This window comes from Rhinopithecus bieti, unplaced genomic scaffold (assembly GCF_001698545.2).
Source record: "Rhinopithecus bieti isolate Rb0 unplaced genomic scaffold, ASM169854v2 scaffold_76, whole genome shotgun sequence".
Taxonomy (NCBI): Eukaryota; Metazoa; Chordata; class Mammalia; order Primates; family Cercopithecidae; genus Rhinopithecus; species Rhinopithecus bieti.
In genome coordinates, this window is record NW_016803343.1 from 3403810 (window position 1) to 3422915 (window position 19106).

At 35.9% G+C, this 19106-nt stretch overlaps 1 protein-coding gene across 1 annotated transcript in view; it reads right to left on the reverse strand.

Annotated features, from left to right (window-relative positions):
• The window catches only part of MFN1 (mitofusin 1), a 46990-nt gene that overhangs the window by 2560 nt on the left and 25324 nt on the right, over positions 1-19106 (reverse strand). The window contains 8 exon segments of the mRNA XM_017877245.1: positions 1047-1180; positions 4572-4772; positions 5472-5624; positions 10294-10523; positions 10671-10773; positions 11672-11776; positions 11949-12075; positions 13757-13878. Coding sequence (XP_017732734.1) covers positions 1047-1180; positions 4572-4772; positions 5472-5624; positions 10294-10523; positions 10671-10773; positions 11672-11776; positions 11949-12075; positions 13757-13878 — 1175 coding nt within the window.

The window sequence follows — 19106 nt, forward strand, 5'->3', positions numbered from 1 at the left end:
AAAAAAAAAAAAAAAACTTACCTAGGCATTTCTCTATCAAAAGCTGAATAAATCAAAACCAAAATTAACCACAAAAACTTACGGGGTTAAGTTTAAGGTTAAGACAAAAAACCAATTTCTACTGCAGTTTCACCAAATTTGAAAGGTATATTTGGGATGAGCTGACTTAAAATAGCGGCAATCGAATACATACAATTCACATGGGTGGGTGAGGGTGGAAATATCTAAGTGACAGGCAGTCATCTTTTCCAGAGATTTTGAAACTAAGGTGCAATGAACACGTGTGTTGGTCAGATGAAGACGCTATGGATAATCACTACTATGGGTGTTTTAAGCACGTCCAAAAATCCAGGTCACAAAGACAGTCCCTCCAATTTGTAAACATTGACTACTAAGCTATTCTTACACGGGCAATTTTGTGTAGTATGTGTCCTAGAAGTAACAGCAGGGACTAAATGAGGTTTAATCGTTCTTCCAAGACATTCTGACAAGCGAGCCTAATGGGTAAGCATAAGTAAGAAAGCTGAAAGTTAAGTTCTTAAGCACTGAGTAAGAATTCCCAACTACAGACCGAATGGTGACACTTTCAGTCTTGTCCCCAAAAGCAAATTTCATTAGACCCTAAATAATATATAATGAATCATATCAAACCAGAAATCCACATTTTATCAGGAAATCTTACTTTTGTTATGATTTAAGTATACACAATCAATAGTCTCCCATGAAAACAGAAGTTATGAGTCTTGAACATATACAACTAAAAACCACTTTTAATTATACAACTTCTATTCTGAAAGGGACAAATATAGCCTAATGAAGAGCCTAATGAAATTTGGATCTATAAAGTTTCTTTCGATTCAGATTTGTTTTCTTGTTGAAATTAGCCTTCGGTGAAACTGCAAAACACCTGGAATTCAATATGGAAGATTTTCATTCAAACCAACACAAAGAGCTATTAGGTATGAATACAAATTCATTAATAATTTTACATATTTTGTAATGAGACGAGTAAATGTTCAAATTATTGAGAAGAAAGGTTTACATACCTTAAGAGCTTTGAATTGTTTTGTATTTTCTCCAACTGATCTATTTCTTTCGGTAATCTAGCAATTTCTTCTTCCAGTTGTTTTTGAGTAATATCAACTTGCTGGCACAGGCGAGCAAAAGTGGTAGCCATTTTCTTAAAATAAAATTTAGAAGCAGTCATAAATGTCTTCAAAATGAATAAGCTTTAATTTAAAGCTCACATAAAAAGGAGAACACAAGTTTTAAAAAACTTCTAAACTACAGGGAATCAGAACACTAAGAATGCTAAGAGGGAAGGTATGGCACTAGTGGGCTGAATTTTATCCTGGCTCAAGAGACGATATTACCTCTGCTATATGGCTGTGAACAAGAACAAGCTACATAAAGACAAAGACAGGTCTGTTTCTTCAGAAGCACAATAAACCTTACTCATGCTTGGGACCCTGCCCAATCAAAGTAAGAAATTATCAAGAACAGAAAAAAAATTCCACGAACTTTCGTGACATAGGCAAAAATACCTTACTATACCAAAATTTAACAATATTTCTAGAATCAAAGGGTTATATTTGAGAGCTTAAATTAATATAGCAACTTTGGCAAACATTGTATTTTTAAATGGGAGCATACCTCTTCCCATTCCACCAAATCCCAGTATTAGACATGAAGCATGTGTCATTCTTTTAATATTTTGTTAAATATTAAATATTTACTTAGTTTATTTTAATTGAGATATTATTTGAGGTTGCCTCCATTAACGTGCCAAGTCTTCTAAGAAAGAGGATCAAGTCAAGTTTTTATTTCCCATAACCCCTAGTATGAATTGCTACATGGGAGCCAATTAATAAATGTTTGATAATCAATGCATGGAAAGCTACATTAACTTTGTTTTTATTTATATGAATTTCAGCTGATTTCTTTGGATGTCCAAATATGTTAATTAGATGAAAACTCATTCTTAATATAAATTACAACTATCAGATAAAATAGAGGCTCAAAAAACGTGGTCAATGAATGAATGAATAAATGAACAAATTCCTCAAATTTGAGGTCTCCTGGTAACCATTCTCTGCAATTATTAACTGTTACTTCAGGCTTTGATTTTGTATCTGAAACAGTTTACCGTTCCTGCAATTCCTGTCTCCTGAGTCTGAACAATTTCATATACTACTGCAAAGTTATTTGTTTTAGAGCTGAGTGTTGGTGACATCACTCTCAGAATTCCTAATTATCCAAACCCCAATCTACACATACAGACAAGGCCACATCCTGCCATGAAGTCTATAACTGAATGTATGTACACAGCTTATATACACGTGCCACACTGAAACTTTTCTCTTCATGTCCTTGAATGCATTCCTTTCCCCTTACCTTCTTGCTTTTGATTTGGGTTGTTGTCTGCATCTCATCTTCTGATACAGCGTGTTCAAATCTCATATGCTACACATCTCGTCTAGGAAATCTTTATTGATCTACTATCCTTCATGATTTATGTAACTTGTACAGCCTTGTCTAATGATAATAGTTTATTTTCTTCTTATATTTCTTATCACTCTTACTTTGTATTATAATTATATAAATGTTAGTTTCTCCCATTAAACTGAAGTTATCTTGAACTCAAAGAATTTTTAAATTCTGCTCTCAAGAGGCATCCAAATACAGAATATTGTACCCTGACTTGACTGGAGTTCTCTATCTTTTTACCACATGAATGAAACAAATATTTAAGTTGCATAAAAGCAGAAATCGGGTCGACTTAGGTATATGTTATAATAAAATTCTCCTGAGATCTAAAAATAAAATAGCATTTAACTTATAAATTTGAACCGCGAGAGCAAAAATACATTACACTCACCATGAAATCAGGAGTCTGCCTACCATTAAGTTCATTTGTTAAATGCTAAGAATTCATTCAGCTTTCTTAGACTGCTTGGCCAGGCTACCTTTCTATTCATTGTTTTCTTAATTAAGAAACCACAAAGATCTGGCTGGGCGCAGTGGCTCACGCCTGTAATCAATCCCAACACTTTGGGAGCCCAAGGCAGGTGGATCACTTGAGGTCAGGAGTTTGAGATCAGCCTGGCCAACACGGTAAAACCCTGGCTCTACTAAAAAAAAATACAAAAAAAAAAAAAAAAAAAAAATTAGCTGGGCATGGGGCTGGCCGTGGAGGCTCATGCTTATAATCCCAGTACTTTGGGAGGCTGAGGCAAGTGGATCATGAGGTCAGGAGACCATCGAGACCACCCTGGCCAACATGGTGAAAACCCCATCTCTACTAAAAATATAAAAAAAATTAACCAGGTGTGGTGGCATGCACATGTAGTCCCAGCTACTCAGGAGGCTGAGGCAGAAGAATTGCTTGAACCCAGGAGGCAGAGGCTGCAGTGAGCCGAGATCGCACCACTGCACTCCAGAGTGAGACTCTGTCTCAAAAAAAAAAAAAAAAAAAGAAATTAGCTGGGTGTGGTGGCATGTGCCAGCTACTCGCTTGAATGTGGCAGGTGGAGGCTGCAGTGAGCCGAGATTGTGCCATTGCACTCCAGCCTGGGCGACAGAGGGAGACTCTGTCTCAAAAAAAAAAAAGAAACCACAAATATCTTAAGGGCAACTATGTATTTCTGAGACATAGTCTCTCACTCTGTTGCCCAGGCTGGAGTTCAGTGGTGTGATCTCAACTCACTACAACCTCTGCCTTCCAGGGTCAAGCGATTTTCGTGCCTCAGCCTCCCACCTAGCTGAGATTACAGGCATGTGCTGCCATGCCCGGCTAATTTTTGTATTTTTAATAGAGATGGAGTTTCACCTTGTTGGCCAGGCTGTTCTCAAACTCCCGACCTCAAGTGATCCACCTGCCTCAGCCTCCCAATGTGCTGGGATTATAGGCATGAGGCACCTTGCCTAGCCAGGTACATAAATTTAGAACAGGTCTGCTGAAGATCTTTTGAGTTGGGCATGGTGACTCATGCCTATAATCTCAGCTACTCAGGAGGCTTGAGGAGGGAGGATCACTTGAGCCCAGGAGGTCAAGGCCAACCTGGGCAACATATTGAGACCCTGTCTCAAAAAAAAAAAAAAAAAAAAAATTAAAAATTATCCAGGTGTGGTGGCACACACCTGTGGTCCCAGCTACTCAGGAGGTTGAGGCAGTAGGATCACTTGAGCCCAAGATTTGAGGCTGCAGTGAGCCATGATTGCGCCACTGCCCTCCAGCCAGGGCAACAGAGACCCTATCTCTGAAAAAAAAAAAAAACAACAAAATTAAGAACTATCTTTTTAAACCCCTCCAGAGTTCTTGAGAGTTCCTATCTACCAATTTTCTAATGTTCAAACCTAACCTATCAGGAGAATGGAAAGAAGAATAGTGATTAGGAGGGAGAAATGACAGCAGTGAGGTTTAGTATTGGTTTATTTTTTCTCATTTGTGGCGATCACAAAACATGTTCATTTTGTGATAATTCTTTGAGCAATACATTTATTTTGTGCATTTTCTGCATGTATGTAGTATTTCAGTAACTTTTTTTTAAAGGAAAGATGCACCTTTCAACTTACTGTTTTACTTGGTGACTGCAGTTCGCACTCGTGGAGCTAACAATCATCTTCAGTTTTTCAGTTGCATAGTTTACAAACTGCTGTTTAAAGGCTCGCTCCTTGGCATGGGTGGTCCAGGACAGTCTTTCATACAGATACAAAGCTCCATACATAGTTAATGAAACAGATATGAGTTTCCAGCCTATAGTTTTCCAAATCTGTAAGATAAAGTCACAGGTTAGTCTGAGAAGGAAAAACACCATTTTGGAGAGCACATTTAAAAGCATTTTAGTTCCTTATGGATCTTTGAGTTAGATACATTTGTATATTCCTTCTCTATGAGAAAACCTGAAGTTACCAGAAATCAATCAGGCTTAAAAGGGATCAGCACACAAATAAGGGAGAGCTAATAAGCTGCCAGATTTGATAAACTGATTCAATGTATCTCAACAATAAAACGACATTAACTATTTTAGGTCAGATCTTTCAAAAACCAAAACAAGTATATCTATGCTGTTAATGATATAATTTTTTTAAAAAAACAAATAACTACTACTAAAAATAATATTTAATACTTAAGATAGATCCCCTTGATATTCAGAGAAGGCTAGATAGGGCACCTGGGGTTTTCTTATTATCCCAATGTACAAATATTTCTTTGGGTGCTATGATGTGAAAATGCTTAGGAAGTATTGAAGACCAGCTAGATGGTGACAGTTCATTCCTAAAATGTATGTTTTTTAAAATTTAAGATGAGACTTGTGATATTTAATTCACTACCTTTAACCTGTAAATGTTCATACTATTTTACAAATCCTATAAACAGAAGTAAATACTATATACCTTTTCTTCTGTGAGCTAACAGGCAGCCTTGCAAACATTTCAATTTTAATTATACTAAAAGTAATCTTTCTTACCACTCCTCCAACAATAATGATACCCATAGAAGTTCTAGATGTAAGGGAAGCCAATCCTGTTACTAATGTAATCATGAGTTCTTCTTGTGATGCATTATCTGGCGTTGCGGGAGTGGTAGGAGCACTGGGAGTAGAAGCTAAAGATCTAGGGAGCTGCCAAAACAAAAAAAAGGAAAACAGATTATTATACTTAAACAACTATAAATTAAAGTTACCTTTATAAAACTCTTTAAAATTATAATAGCACATCTATGAGGGAAAAATTACTCTAAATGATGAGTATACAGGAAATATACGTAGAAAATAAAAATAATTTGGAAATTCTTGTCTACAATATGGACTAATGACATGAACAATAATAAATGTTCATAATATACAATGGGGTCTAAATGTAACAATAGGCCTTCAACTCTCAAGAGGAACGAATTGTGTTTTTAAAAAAACTAACAACAAAAGCACAATCTTGAAACAAACAACAAAAAAAGATAAACCAAAACAAACAAACAAAAAGACTTCAAAATAAAAGCCTCTTAAACTTCAAAATGCACAGCCACAGACAAGAGAAATATATTTGGGGGTGGGTGCGGTGGCTTATGCCTGTAGTCCCAGCCCTTTGGGAGGCCATGGCAGGAGGATAGCTTGAGATCAGAAGTTTGAAACCAGCCTGTGCACCACAGTGAGGCCTTGTGTCTACATAAAATTGTTTTAAATTAGCTACGTGTGGTGGCACATGCCTGTGGTCCCAGCTCCTTGAAAGCAGGGGCTGCAAGTGAACTGTGATCATGCCACCATACTCCAGCCTGGGCAGAGCAAGTCCTTGTCTCAAAAAATAAAAAGCAAATAAAAATCATATTTGGAAATCATATATGTGAGAAAGAACTTGATCCAGAATATGCAAAGAAACCCTGCAACTCTGTAGGACTCAAGTAATTTAAAAATAGGTAAAAGCTTTGAATAGACATTTCACAAAAGAAGATACACAAATGGCTAGTGAGCACACAAAAAGATGTTTACCATCATTGGTCATTAGGGAAATGCAAATCAAATCTCCAATGAAATACTACTCTATACACACTAGAACCTAAGTATATACTAAAGAGAAATGAAAACACATGTCCACATAAAAAACATGTAGATGAATATGTATAGCAGCATTATTCATAATAGCTAAAAAGTACAAACTACCCTAATGTCCACCAAATGATGAATGGATAGTGTTATATCTATAATGGAATATTCCTCAGCCATAATAAGAAATGAAGTACTAATACATCCTACAACACTGATACCATGATGATAAACCTTGAAAACATTATACTAAGTGAAAGAAACCAGTCACACAAGGCCTTATTTTATATGATTGCATTTACAGGAAATGTCCAGAAAGGGCAAACCCATAAATACAAGGCAGATTCATGGTGAGGCTGCAGGTGGAAATCATAATTGACTACAAATGAGTAAAACGGCTTTGGGGTGACAAAAACTAAAACTCAATTGTGGTGATGGTTTTACAATTTCACATATTTCCTTAAAATTACTGAATTGATAAATTTTTTAAACTTTTCTTTTAAAAGCTTGTATTTATTCTAATTTATTTGAAATGTGAAAACCAAATCTTCTAAGAAAATAGAAAAGTTTAAAAAATGAATGTAGCACCACCTGCAACAGTAATGGACGAAAGCTTTATGATAAGCTTTCCCTTAAGCATACTACCGGCTGAGTGTTCCCTATCCAAAATGCTTGGGATCAGAAGTGTTTCAGATTTCAGATTTTTTAGGATTTTTGAATATTTTCATAGATATTATAATGAGCTATCTTGAGGATGGGACCCAAGTCCAAACACAAAATTCATTTATGTTTCATATACCTTATATGCATAGCCTGAAAGTAATTTTATCCAATATTTAAATAATTTTGTGCATGAAACAAAGGTTGTATACATTGACTCATCAGAAAACACAGGTGTCACTATGTCAGCCACCCATGTGAACACTCTGTGGGTGTTTGGCATCACCATCATTCTTGACTGAATTTATATGCTACTGACAAGCAATCATTTTCTTACACCTATTCACACAAAGGAACTTAACAGTAAAAATATAAGACACACCATTAATAATAGTGAAAAATAATGTATTCAAACTAAGCAGCACAGAACACCTGTATCAGCTGTTAAACAGCAACAATGGCAGGCTTTCAGTCTCTACCTACAATGCTATGTTTTGATTAAAAAGTTCCTGTACACACTACTTTGTTAGGTGAGAAGAAACATCAGAAGCAGCTGGGGGACCAAGAAGTGGGTCCTCTAGGCATAATAAGACATTCTACTGAATGGCCTTTTAAAATGTTTCCTGTAGTACCACCTACTTGCCTCTCTAACAGTGGTTTTTGTTGAAGTCTCTCCCTGATTTTATAAACCTATTTCTTGTTCTGTTATGAATACATGCTGCTCTAGTGCTTCAAGAAGCCCATCACCATGCTGCCTATAGGCACTTGTTCTGCAGGGTCAACGACATCATCTTCATTATCACCATTATCATAATCACCTTGATTTAGAAGCATTTTAGCTCTTTCGTCATCAGTTAATGAATGAACAACTGAAGCCTCATTATCAATGTTAAACACTTCTTTGATATACCCTTCTTCCAGCTTACAGATGGACTCTGAAGATATTATTTTTTTGCATAAGGAGGTCAGACGTCATTTTTTCCTCACTTGACATACTTCAAAGTCACCAACTTGCTCATCATCAATAAATGTAGTGACAGGCAGAGGCTGCAGGCATACACAACTGAGTCACTGTCTTCCAAGTGCTGGCATATATGGCATCCTTCATCCTAAACTCCTTGTGCTGGCAACAGCATATATGGCAGCTTTCATTCTAAACTCCTTCTGAAAACCTTCCATACTCAGCCTCAGTTGACTGCTGCTAGCATGCTGCCCAAAAAAGGTTTTTGTATTTACTCCTCATTGATCTTAGAATACCCTGGTCACAAGGTTAAAATAATGAAACATTATTTTTTATGAGACTTTCAGCTAAAGGGTGAGCAGAATAGTTGTCAAGGAATAACAAAGTCTTGCAGTCATCATCTGGTCTAGCTTCCCTGCAAGTGCACACAAGCTGCTGGTATAAAATGTTTGTGAAACCAATCAGAAAAGATGTTCCTAGGGATCCATGCCTTTTTGTTCGCACAATAATGGACTAGTAAAAAATTCATTCCTTGAAAACAGTGAGGATGCAAGCTTTTGCCTATCACAGCAAGTTCACATTTATGCCTGCTGCATTAGCACATCCCAGCACAGTTATTCTGTTCTTTGCATCCTTAATTCTTGTAGGGGCTGTCTTCTCAGCTGTAGTCAGTGTCTTTCTGGGTCAATAATGGCAAAACAGTGATGTTTCGTCAGCATTACAGACTTGTTCTGGAGTTGATTTTCATCAGAGACAACTTGGCATATTCATCAATGAATTTCTCTACTGTTTTTGTGATCAAGATGCTTTACCACCACAAACCTTTAGAAAAGTTAATGCTATCTTACCTTAAATTTCTCTAACCAGCCAATTGAATACTCACAGTTCCCTTTGATTTTCAGTTCATTTTAATAGATCTTTATTTCATAACCAGCATGTCCTTAAGTGGCATGTGTTCACTGAAATGCTGATGGATCCACTTTCAATACATGATCAAGATCTTCATATTTAACTTGCTGTAGTTTTTTTTTTTTTTTTTTTTTTAACTTCTGTCATCATTTTTAGCACAGAACTTCAACAGTTTAGGCCTAAAGAACAACTTTAGGAAAGTTGTTCTTTCTTTTAGGTCATATATGGTGTTCATTCCAACATCATTCTTCTGTAAGAAGTTTCTCACATTGTTATCCAGTTTTTCCAACAGCTTAAATTTTTGTGCTATAAATAAAATAAATGCCTCTTCTTTTTCTTATCAATGTCACCCACGAGGGTATCTGTAGGCCTTTTAAACATTTTAAACAGGCTGGAAGCTGTGGCTCACGTCTGTATTCCCAACACATTGGGAGGCTGAGGCAGGTTGATCACTTCAGATCAGGAGTTTGAGATCAGTCTGGCCAACATGGTGAAACCCCATCTCTAGTAAAAATACAAAAATTAGCCGGGCGTGTTGGTGGGTGCCTGTAATCCCAGCTGCTTGGGAGGCTGAGGCAGGAGAACAGGATGAACCCAGGAGGTGGAGTTTGCAGTGAGCCAAGATTGTGCCACTGCACTCCAGCCTGAGCCAGAGAGCAAGCCTCCATCTCAAACACATCCCTACTCAAAAAAAAATTTTTTTCAACAGTATCTTTACACCAGAGAAAAGAGAGTAAGTAAAGAAGCCCACAGTGGGTAATGCACAAAGGTCTTGGTCCCTTGTGGGGCATCATGGGGAACCTGCTGTTGGTGCATTGGGTCTGCACATGTGCCATTTTAGTACCCTTCACAGGTGTGCTTGTGTGGGGGAATTTGGGCATGTGTGGAAAAGATATATTGCAGTTAGAGGAGGCTGAGTCTTTCCCCTGAGGACACTGAATAAACTGTGTGTTGTGTGCCTGCCGTTTTACTATGACCTCACATGAGGTCTTGTGTGGAATTTTCCACCTGTGGTGTCACCATACTCAAAAGTTTTTGATTTTGGACCTTTAATGATTTTCAGATTGGGGATGCTCAAACTAAATATCTACCTCAGAAATGGCTCTAAGAGACAGATATTAGCTTTTAAATATGCAGATTTTGTAAAGCTGGTTTTATTATAGAAAAATCACATAAACAAAATAATAAAGGAGAGTCTAAATTGGCAGATTCAAAGATACATACCTGAAAGATAGGCTCTGATAATCCTAGGAGCACCCTCTGAGCATTTCTAGGGCCCAAAAATCGATGTACAAGGGAAGACCAGCCCAGGGAAAAACGAAATACAATATCCTCTTGAAAATCAGAACATAACTTGTGGTAATTTAGATTATAACTGAGATCAAATTTCTGGCAAGGGATCAGTGTATGTAGTTTATCCTGTATACCAGCTGGAAGTAATGGCTTCAAATTTTCTAGAAAGAACAAAATTACAACACTTATTTTAAGAAAGAATGGTAAGTGTTTTACCTTCAATGGAACGCCTAAAGGAAAATAAGCTCTTTACCAGAGTCATGAATGAAAAAACAAACCAGACATGACCTTGTAGACATAAATATTACCAATAATTTCTTGCTGGGACTGAAGCACTAAGGCGTTTACTTCATCGGTGCATCGATCAGCCAAATTTCTTCCCATACCATCCTCTATGTGCTTATTTAATTCCTGTTAACAATGGTAAATATCCATATTATTTTTTCTCCAGAAAGCATGTAGTTTTTATAAAGACATAAAAAATGCAGTAAATGCCAAAATGGTCTTTTAATTTGATTTTTTTTTTTTTTTTTTTTTGTGCAACAGGGTCTTGCTTTGTTGCCCAGGCTGGAGTGCTTTGATCTTGACTCACTGTAGCCTTGACCTCCTGGGCTCAACTGATCCTCCTGCCTCAGACTCCTGAGTAACTGGGACTATAGGAGCGTGTCGCCACGCTTTGTTATTTTTTTTTTAGATGGAGTTTTGCTCTTGTTGCCCAGGCTGGAGTGCAGTGGCGTGATCTTGGCTCACTGCAACTTCTGCCTTCCGGTTTCAAGCGATTCTCCTGCCTCAGCCTCCCAAGTAGCTGGGATTACAGACGCCTGCCACTGGCTAATTTTTTTTTGGTATTTTTAGTAGAGACAGGGTTTCACCATGTTGGTCAGGCTGGTCTCGAACTCCTGACCTCGTGGTCCGTCCACCTCAGTCTCCCAAAGTGCTGGGATTACAGGCACGAGCTACCGCCCAGCCTAACTTTGTTTTTTGTAGATTACAGTTCTCACTATGTTGCCCAGGCTGGTCTCGAACTCCGGGGCCCAAGTGATCCTCCCGCCTCGGCCTCCCAAAGTATTGAGATTACAGGCATGAGCCACTGTGCCTTGTCCTAAAATGATCTTTATCTCATTCTAAGTATAAATTTTCTATTTACTTTTTATACAAGATAGTTTACATTTATTACACGAGGGCAATCTAACAGTTTCATTTTGTACTGATTGCCATGAAGACACTGAAATGCCAAACCATGAAATAAATGAGGGTATAGAATAATAAGAAACTGTCTCTGAATAATTTTATCTATACTTTAACTTACACTTTTATATATTTTTAATACATCTGGATTAGGATGAAACTCTGAACAAAATTCATCAACCAAAACAGACAGTCGACAAATTTCATCTGTCATTGCACATGAAACCTGAAAATATGAAAAATTCGGAGTTAAAATAATTAAACAAGATTATCAATTACTCAAAAAAATTAAGTTGAAAATCTTAAAACATTCTTTTAAAGTAACAGGAATAACATTTTAGCTTTATCAAAATAATTTCCATCCAGGTTATTTTAATCATGAAGCTACTGTTACCCACTTTGTTTGCCACCTCCTCGGTAACCTCCTTGATTTTTTTCTTAACATCCAGTGTTAAAAGGTTCATCTGGTTTCGAATAAAGTCCAGTCTATCAATTTGGTCTTCCCTCTCTTCCACTGAATAATGCCTATTTCAGTAATACAGAGTAATCAACGTTCAGGGTAGACTGAAGTCCTAAAGCATTTCAGCAAGGGACTCATTCGTGGATTGAACCATCTATTAGCATGACCCAAGAAAAAAAAACTTGTAACATCTGAAAGGATTCAAGTAATATTTCACTTATAAAGTATTTTATATAGACCATTTGATAGAAACCACGTTTCTCTGCCCATGTGGCACCTGAAACCCCGAAAGGATGAATAAGAATTCAAAGTCTTCAAACACTTCATAAATATGAACAGGCAAAACAGAATGCAATACTGACTTTAGTTAATAAGCAGGGGTCAGCATATGGCACCTTACAAGCCAAATCTAGCCAGCTGCCAGCTTTTGTTAAAGTTTTCTTGAAATGCAGCCACACCCATTCATTTACCTATTATCTATCTATGGCTGCTTTTGCTCTAAAACTGTAGAAATGAGTAGCTCCAAGACACTTTATGGCCCATAAAGCCTAGAATATTTACTGTCTGGCTCTTTCTTTAAAAAAAAGTTTGTTCACCTCCGGCTGATACAGGAAAAAAAAGGTCTGAGATCCATTTAAGAAGATCTTTTACTTAAGAAGTTCCCAAGACATTATGATTACACAATCCTCAAATCACATTTTCTTTGTGCTATACTTTGTTCAATGTCCTATGTCTTTAAAAATAACTACTAATTAAATCAATCTTATAGACCAAAATTTGGGTACTATACCAAAGCAACTGAGCTAGAAGGAACTGCTATAGCAGCACAATCTCATTAAACAGAGGCGACACAGAGGCTCTACACAGGGGCTGAGTTCAGACTCACGGTTCTGATCCTTGCATTTTATATGCTGGCAGTTCTCTGCATTTGAACTTAATTCACTCCTAAGAAAGTACCATTATAAAGCAACACACAGGGACATGAGAGAGTCTTTGTTCCCAGCAAGAGCAAATACATTTAAAATTCCAATGTTATGACATCTTGGACTTAAGCTTTGATGCTTTTATGTTTCCTTTAATTGGCTTAAGTCCACTGAAGGTCCTATTGAGGTTTAACATCATTACTTTTGTCACATCTAGTAACATTCCATTCTGTGTTTCAAGCATACCAAGTTTGTGAGAATTACACTTTTTATCAATAATGCTGGTATTTTCATATATTCATTGCCACCTTTACAAGGTAACAAATAGTATAAAATAATGCCATACAGTATAACATAAAGGGTACTGCTTACCGAATCAACTTTCTGGTTGGCAGGTAGCATCACCTTGTTTGTTCATCAGGCGATAAACAAACACAACTAGTATAAAATAGTGATTTCAAAATACCGATGTATGACTATATTAAAAAATGGGTTGTGGGTTGAATGCAAAAAGAGGATTACCTGTTTTGGACTTCTTCATGAAAATCTGCTTGAAGAAATAGCCATAAAACATTTTAAAAATCACAATTCATACACAGGAATAGTGAGGTCCAGGGAATATAAATGATGTGTGCAAGGTTGCAGAATAAATATTGACACTTTCAAATACGCACTTAAAAAATACAAGTAGGCATCAGTTAAACCCACAAGGCTGATTTCACTGTAAAAAGTATTTATAGTACAACAATTTAAAACCTCAGTCTGAACAAAAGTCTGACAAAAAAAAATAACATTTTTATGTTGCAACGAAAAAAACTCATACCTTTTCTCTTCAGCTGCCAGGTTTATTGAATCCATTATGTTTTTCACAGTAGCTAGTATCTGTTTAGCTCTGATAGTGTGCTGTTCAAACTTTGTTTTCACTGCTGACTGCGAGATACACTCCTGCGAGGGGCCCAAGCCATAACACATTACTGTAATTCCATCGCAACATTTTCAGGAATTTAAACACAAGAACTTGCTGTTTGTAACTTTAACCCAAACAGAAATAAAGATAGAAAATAAATGAGTGATAAAAGCACAACTTAAAATTACAAAGGTGAAAAAAAGACAAAGACTCAAAAGTAAAAGGGCTTTAGCAGCAAGTTACCATCTTTGTGTATTTTACACAGTAATGTGCAATGGTTTGACTCTAACATTAAAAAAAATAAACAGGGTACTATTTTCAATGTTAAAAAATTTTCTCATTAGAATTACTATTTTTTATCTGGATCACCTTTAATCCAATTCTAGTCCTTCTATTTAGATTCTTCTCATACTTGAAATAGATATAACCTAGTAAAGTTCTTAAATAAGATGTGAATTAGAACAATTCCTTATTTAATAGCTGAATGATACAATGATTCCTGTAAGATTCCCTAAAAAAGACTTCTCTGGATTAAACATGTGAAGAATTTGAAAGCCTAATATTAACAATGTAAATCTAAAATTGTTTTAGAAAAAATATCGCAAGCTATTTAGAAGTAATTGGCTTACTTTTCATTAGAATATAGTTATGTTACACAAAGGCCTGAATCCTGCCCTATCTCATTGTTTTACCTTCAAGCTACAATCCCATTTAATATTCGTTATAAATCAGGTTTATAACCGTATTGTATTTAAATAAAAATACATTCACAATGCACATTGTACGATGGATACATTTGCAACATTTTTGTTTCAATTCTTTGTCTTCTTCTTTTTTTTTTTTGCGAGGAGTCTCACCTGTCGCCAGGCTGGGTGCAGCGAGCCCAATTCTCGCTCTCACGCAAGTCGCTCCTGGTTTCACGCCATTCTCCTGCCTCAGCCTCCTGAGTAGCTGGGACTACAGGTGCCCGCCACCACACCCGGCTACATGTTTGCTACATTTTTAGTACAGGCGGGGTTCACTGTGTGTCATGATCGGTCTGATCTCCTGACCTCGTGATCCACCCGCCTCGGCCTCCCAAATGCTGGAATAAGGCGGAGCACCATGCCCGGCCTTCAATTTTTATTATATAGAATACTTGTTATCTAAGAAATACATATAAAATTTATTATATAATATTATGTAAATATATATATACATATTTTTTTGGACAGTCTTTGGAGTGCAACGACATGATCTTAGCTCACTGAAACCTCCACCACCCAGGTTCAAGTGATTCTCCTGCTTTAGCCTCCCAAGTAGCTGCAATTATAGGCATGCACCACCATGCCTGGCTACTTTTTGCATTTTTAGTAGAGACAGGGTTTTGCAATGTTGGCCAAACCGGTCTCCAACTCCTGACCTCAAGTCATCTGCCTGCCTCAGTCTCCCAAAGTGCTGCGATTACAACAGTGAGCCACCACGCTCATCCTATAAATATATATTTACTATGATTTATCATTTAAAGTTTATAAAATTGTTATATTACAATTTGTCTTTCATTTTTTCTTCATGGAAAGTCAAATTCTGCACTGAAATACAGCACAGTAACTACTATAGATGTTTTACAAGAGACTTATTTTCTATGATAAATTTTTTTAAAATTAGGGATATATTAATTTTCTGACACTCCAATGAATTCATCTTCTTGAATCTCTATATATTTAGCTAATACAAATCGTGGTAATTGCTTCCTGAAGTTCATTACTATCCTTCCTTTGTTAAAACAAATGGCTTTTAAGCTTCAAAAGGCATTTACTTAATACTCTAGTGCTACATTTGTTATCCTGAAATCATCAGGATGCTCTATGTATATTCAGTGTCCTATTTATGACCTATGCTTAGTCTTCATGTCTCTGAAATTATTTGAGCATTCAGAAAGACAACAATCTCCTTTGCCATTTTAGCTCCCCACTTCAGCATTTTGTTTGAGGTAGAGAAAACAAAACAGATTATTTAGCTATAGAGCACATGAGGGTAATTCATTTAGTCAATATTTAACCCTGAAGCCATTACTTTCTTGCATTGCCTAGCTTCATTTTTGCCCATGGTGAAGCTCATTTATGCATTAGTCATTTTCACTGATTTTGAAAAGATTAATGTAGGAAGTTATAGTATTCCTGTTCTGTACACATCTAAAGATAAAACATTCCTGGATGTTTTCTTTTTTTTTTTTTCTTTTGTTTTGTTTTTTTCTGGATGTTTTCTTCTTTAAGATCACCAATAATTATATAATAATGAACATTTGTAAACTACTTATTTTTTAATAATTAAAAGAATGCATTGATTTTATTTTAAATAAATGCCTCGTAAATGTGTCAAATTAACTTCCGCAAAATTATAATAAAACAAAATATTTTAAAGGAAAATATTAAAATAAAGTCGATATTCCTCGATGAAGCAGATCTAGATATCAGCAATGAAGATCCAAATTTGTAGATAACAGCACAGTGTTAGAGCTAGACGAGACAGAAAAGATCTCCAAAAGTTATTAGGCAATATAAGTTTCTTTCTGATTCAAAAATATATAATGATGAGTAAGCATAGAGAAGAAAATAATCAATCTTCTAATTAAAAAGTATCCCACAGTGGTGCTCCCACTGATCTGTAGGATATTTAAGAGGTACCTTGAAAAAAGAACATTCTACTCCAAAGAAGTATGGGTAGTGTTAATTTAAATAAAGTCCCCCTTCTAAGTTATTTCTCAGCATCCTTAATACACTAATATGCTAATTAATCTCTATGGGGAATATATATACTATGCAGCAGTTCCCAGACTTATTTTATCAGGAACTCTAATCATACATTAATATTAATTTATATGTGTAATTATAACATAAAACCAACAAACTTGTCAATTTCCCTTGAAAATAGACCCTACAAACACCTAACAATATGCTATTCATCACTGCCAACTTATTTTGGTGTATTTTCAACAGAAAAGTGCAAGAACTATACTTTACATCTAGATATATCAAATACTAACATTCAGCCCCTTTTGTTTACTTCTCCTCTCCCTCCATACACATGCTCCATACTTTCTATCTTGTGTGAGGGCATATATATATATATAATATTTATATATTATATATAATAAATATATATAATAAATATAATCTTGCAATATATATATAAAATGTATGCCCCCATATATATAAAGAGAGGCATACATTTTTATATATACTTATGTATTATTTTCCTTCCCAAACATTTTGACAGGATTTTACTGCATCACAAGCTTATTACTAAATACATCAACATTTGTCTTCTAAGAAAGAAAACATTTATTTGCAAAATCACGAAACAAATGTATTCAGAATATTTACCATTGAGACAATACTATTATCTAAAAAACAGTTCATGTTCAAATTTCACCTATCATCCAGGAATGCCCATTACAAAAAATTCACTGACATTTTAAATAAGTTATTTTTATATGTCTATCTCCCATCATACAACCAAAACTAGTAAGAATGGTGAAATAACTGTGCAAAAGAAATTTGGATTTCTAACTTGCCTTTAGAACAATGCATTCCAAATGCATTTTGAAACTTTCCAAATACAGTTTTAAAACAATAAGAAAATGTATTAATAGACTAATATTGATTTTCCTTTCTTCCTTTTTAAAGAAAAGAGACAGAGTCTCACTCTGTCACACAGGTTGGAGCACAGTGGTACCTCCATAGCTCACCATCACCATAGCCTCAAACTCCTTGGCCTCCTACCTCAGCCTCTGGGGTAGCTGTGACTATAGTCATGAGCTATCATATCTGGCTTTTTTTTTTTTCCTGGTAGAGATAGTATTTAGTCTTTTCATGTTTTTGCCAACTTGATCTCGATCTCTTTAGCTCAAGCAATCCTCCTGCTTTGGCCTCCTGAAGTACTGGCGTCACTGGCATGAGCCACCAACGCCCAAGCTAATAATGATTTTCTTGATTGCTTTTACTCAATTTCAAGCCTTGTTTAACTTAGTATTCTAAATGTTTAAAATACTTAGATCCGCTTGAATCAAATGAATCTAAAGAAGTCCATGGCAAAGGTCAGATTGATAAAGGTGATGAACTTGATAGTTTTTCTTTTCACAAAAAATCTTGCAAGACTACAAAGAAAAGTAAGCAAATCCCCAAAACAAAGAGAAATGTGTGTAAAAGCCACATGATGTGACCACAACACAAAGAAACCAAGAAATTAGTAACCAAAAATTGGATAAAATGAACCACAACACTTGAATTTTAAAAAATCTTATATTGATAAGGAAATGCCAAAAGGATAACTAGAAACAAAATCAACAAAAACTAAACTAGCACTGAAAACCTTGGGATACGACCAAAGCTGCAGTCACAAATTCACAATCCTGAATCTTTTCTTCAAGAACAATAAGCAAAAAACCAATGCATCTTCAAAGTAAACAATGTTAAAGATGAACACAGGCCAGGCATGGTGGCTCATGCCTGTAATCCCAGCACTTTGGGAGGCCAAGGTGGGCAGATCACAAGGTCAGGAGATTGAGACCATCCTGGCCAACATGGTGAAACCCTGTCTCTACTAAAAACACAAAAATTAGCTGCGTGTGGTTACGCGCCCCTGTAGTCCCAGCTACTAGGGAAGCTGAGGCAGAAGAGTCCCTTGAACCTATTTCCTTATCAATATAAGCTGGAGGTTGCAGTGAGCCGAGATTGTGCCACTGCACTCCAGCCTGGCAACAGAGTGAGACTCTGTCTCAAAAACAAAAAAAAAAAAACATAGAACTTAGTGAATGAACCCCCCAAAATGACATTTATTAAGTGATAAATTACATAAGAGCTGGGGCTGCATCTTTGGATGATAAAACATTGGCAAACTCATTAAGGGTCTGTGTGTGTGTGTATATGTATATGTAGATATACATTCATATTTAAATATAGACATGAGAAACAAGAGACTCAAACAATTTTATGCTACTAAATTATAAAATTTCAGAAATACACCAATTTCTAAGAAACCAGGAATTACCAAAACTGATTTAAGAAGTAACAAATACCAGTCTTGGACTAAAGCTGACTAAAACTTTCAACATAATTAATCACCAAAAAATGTTTTGTCTCTTTTCAATACATTTAGACATAGTATTTTTTGCCCAGCTGATTATTTGTTTAGATAAATTCAAGTAATTTTTACTGATTATCATTTTAGGTATTTCAGACTTAAAATTTTCAAACTCTAAAGCTGCACATTCCATGACTTTATA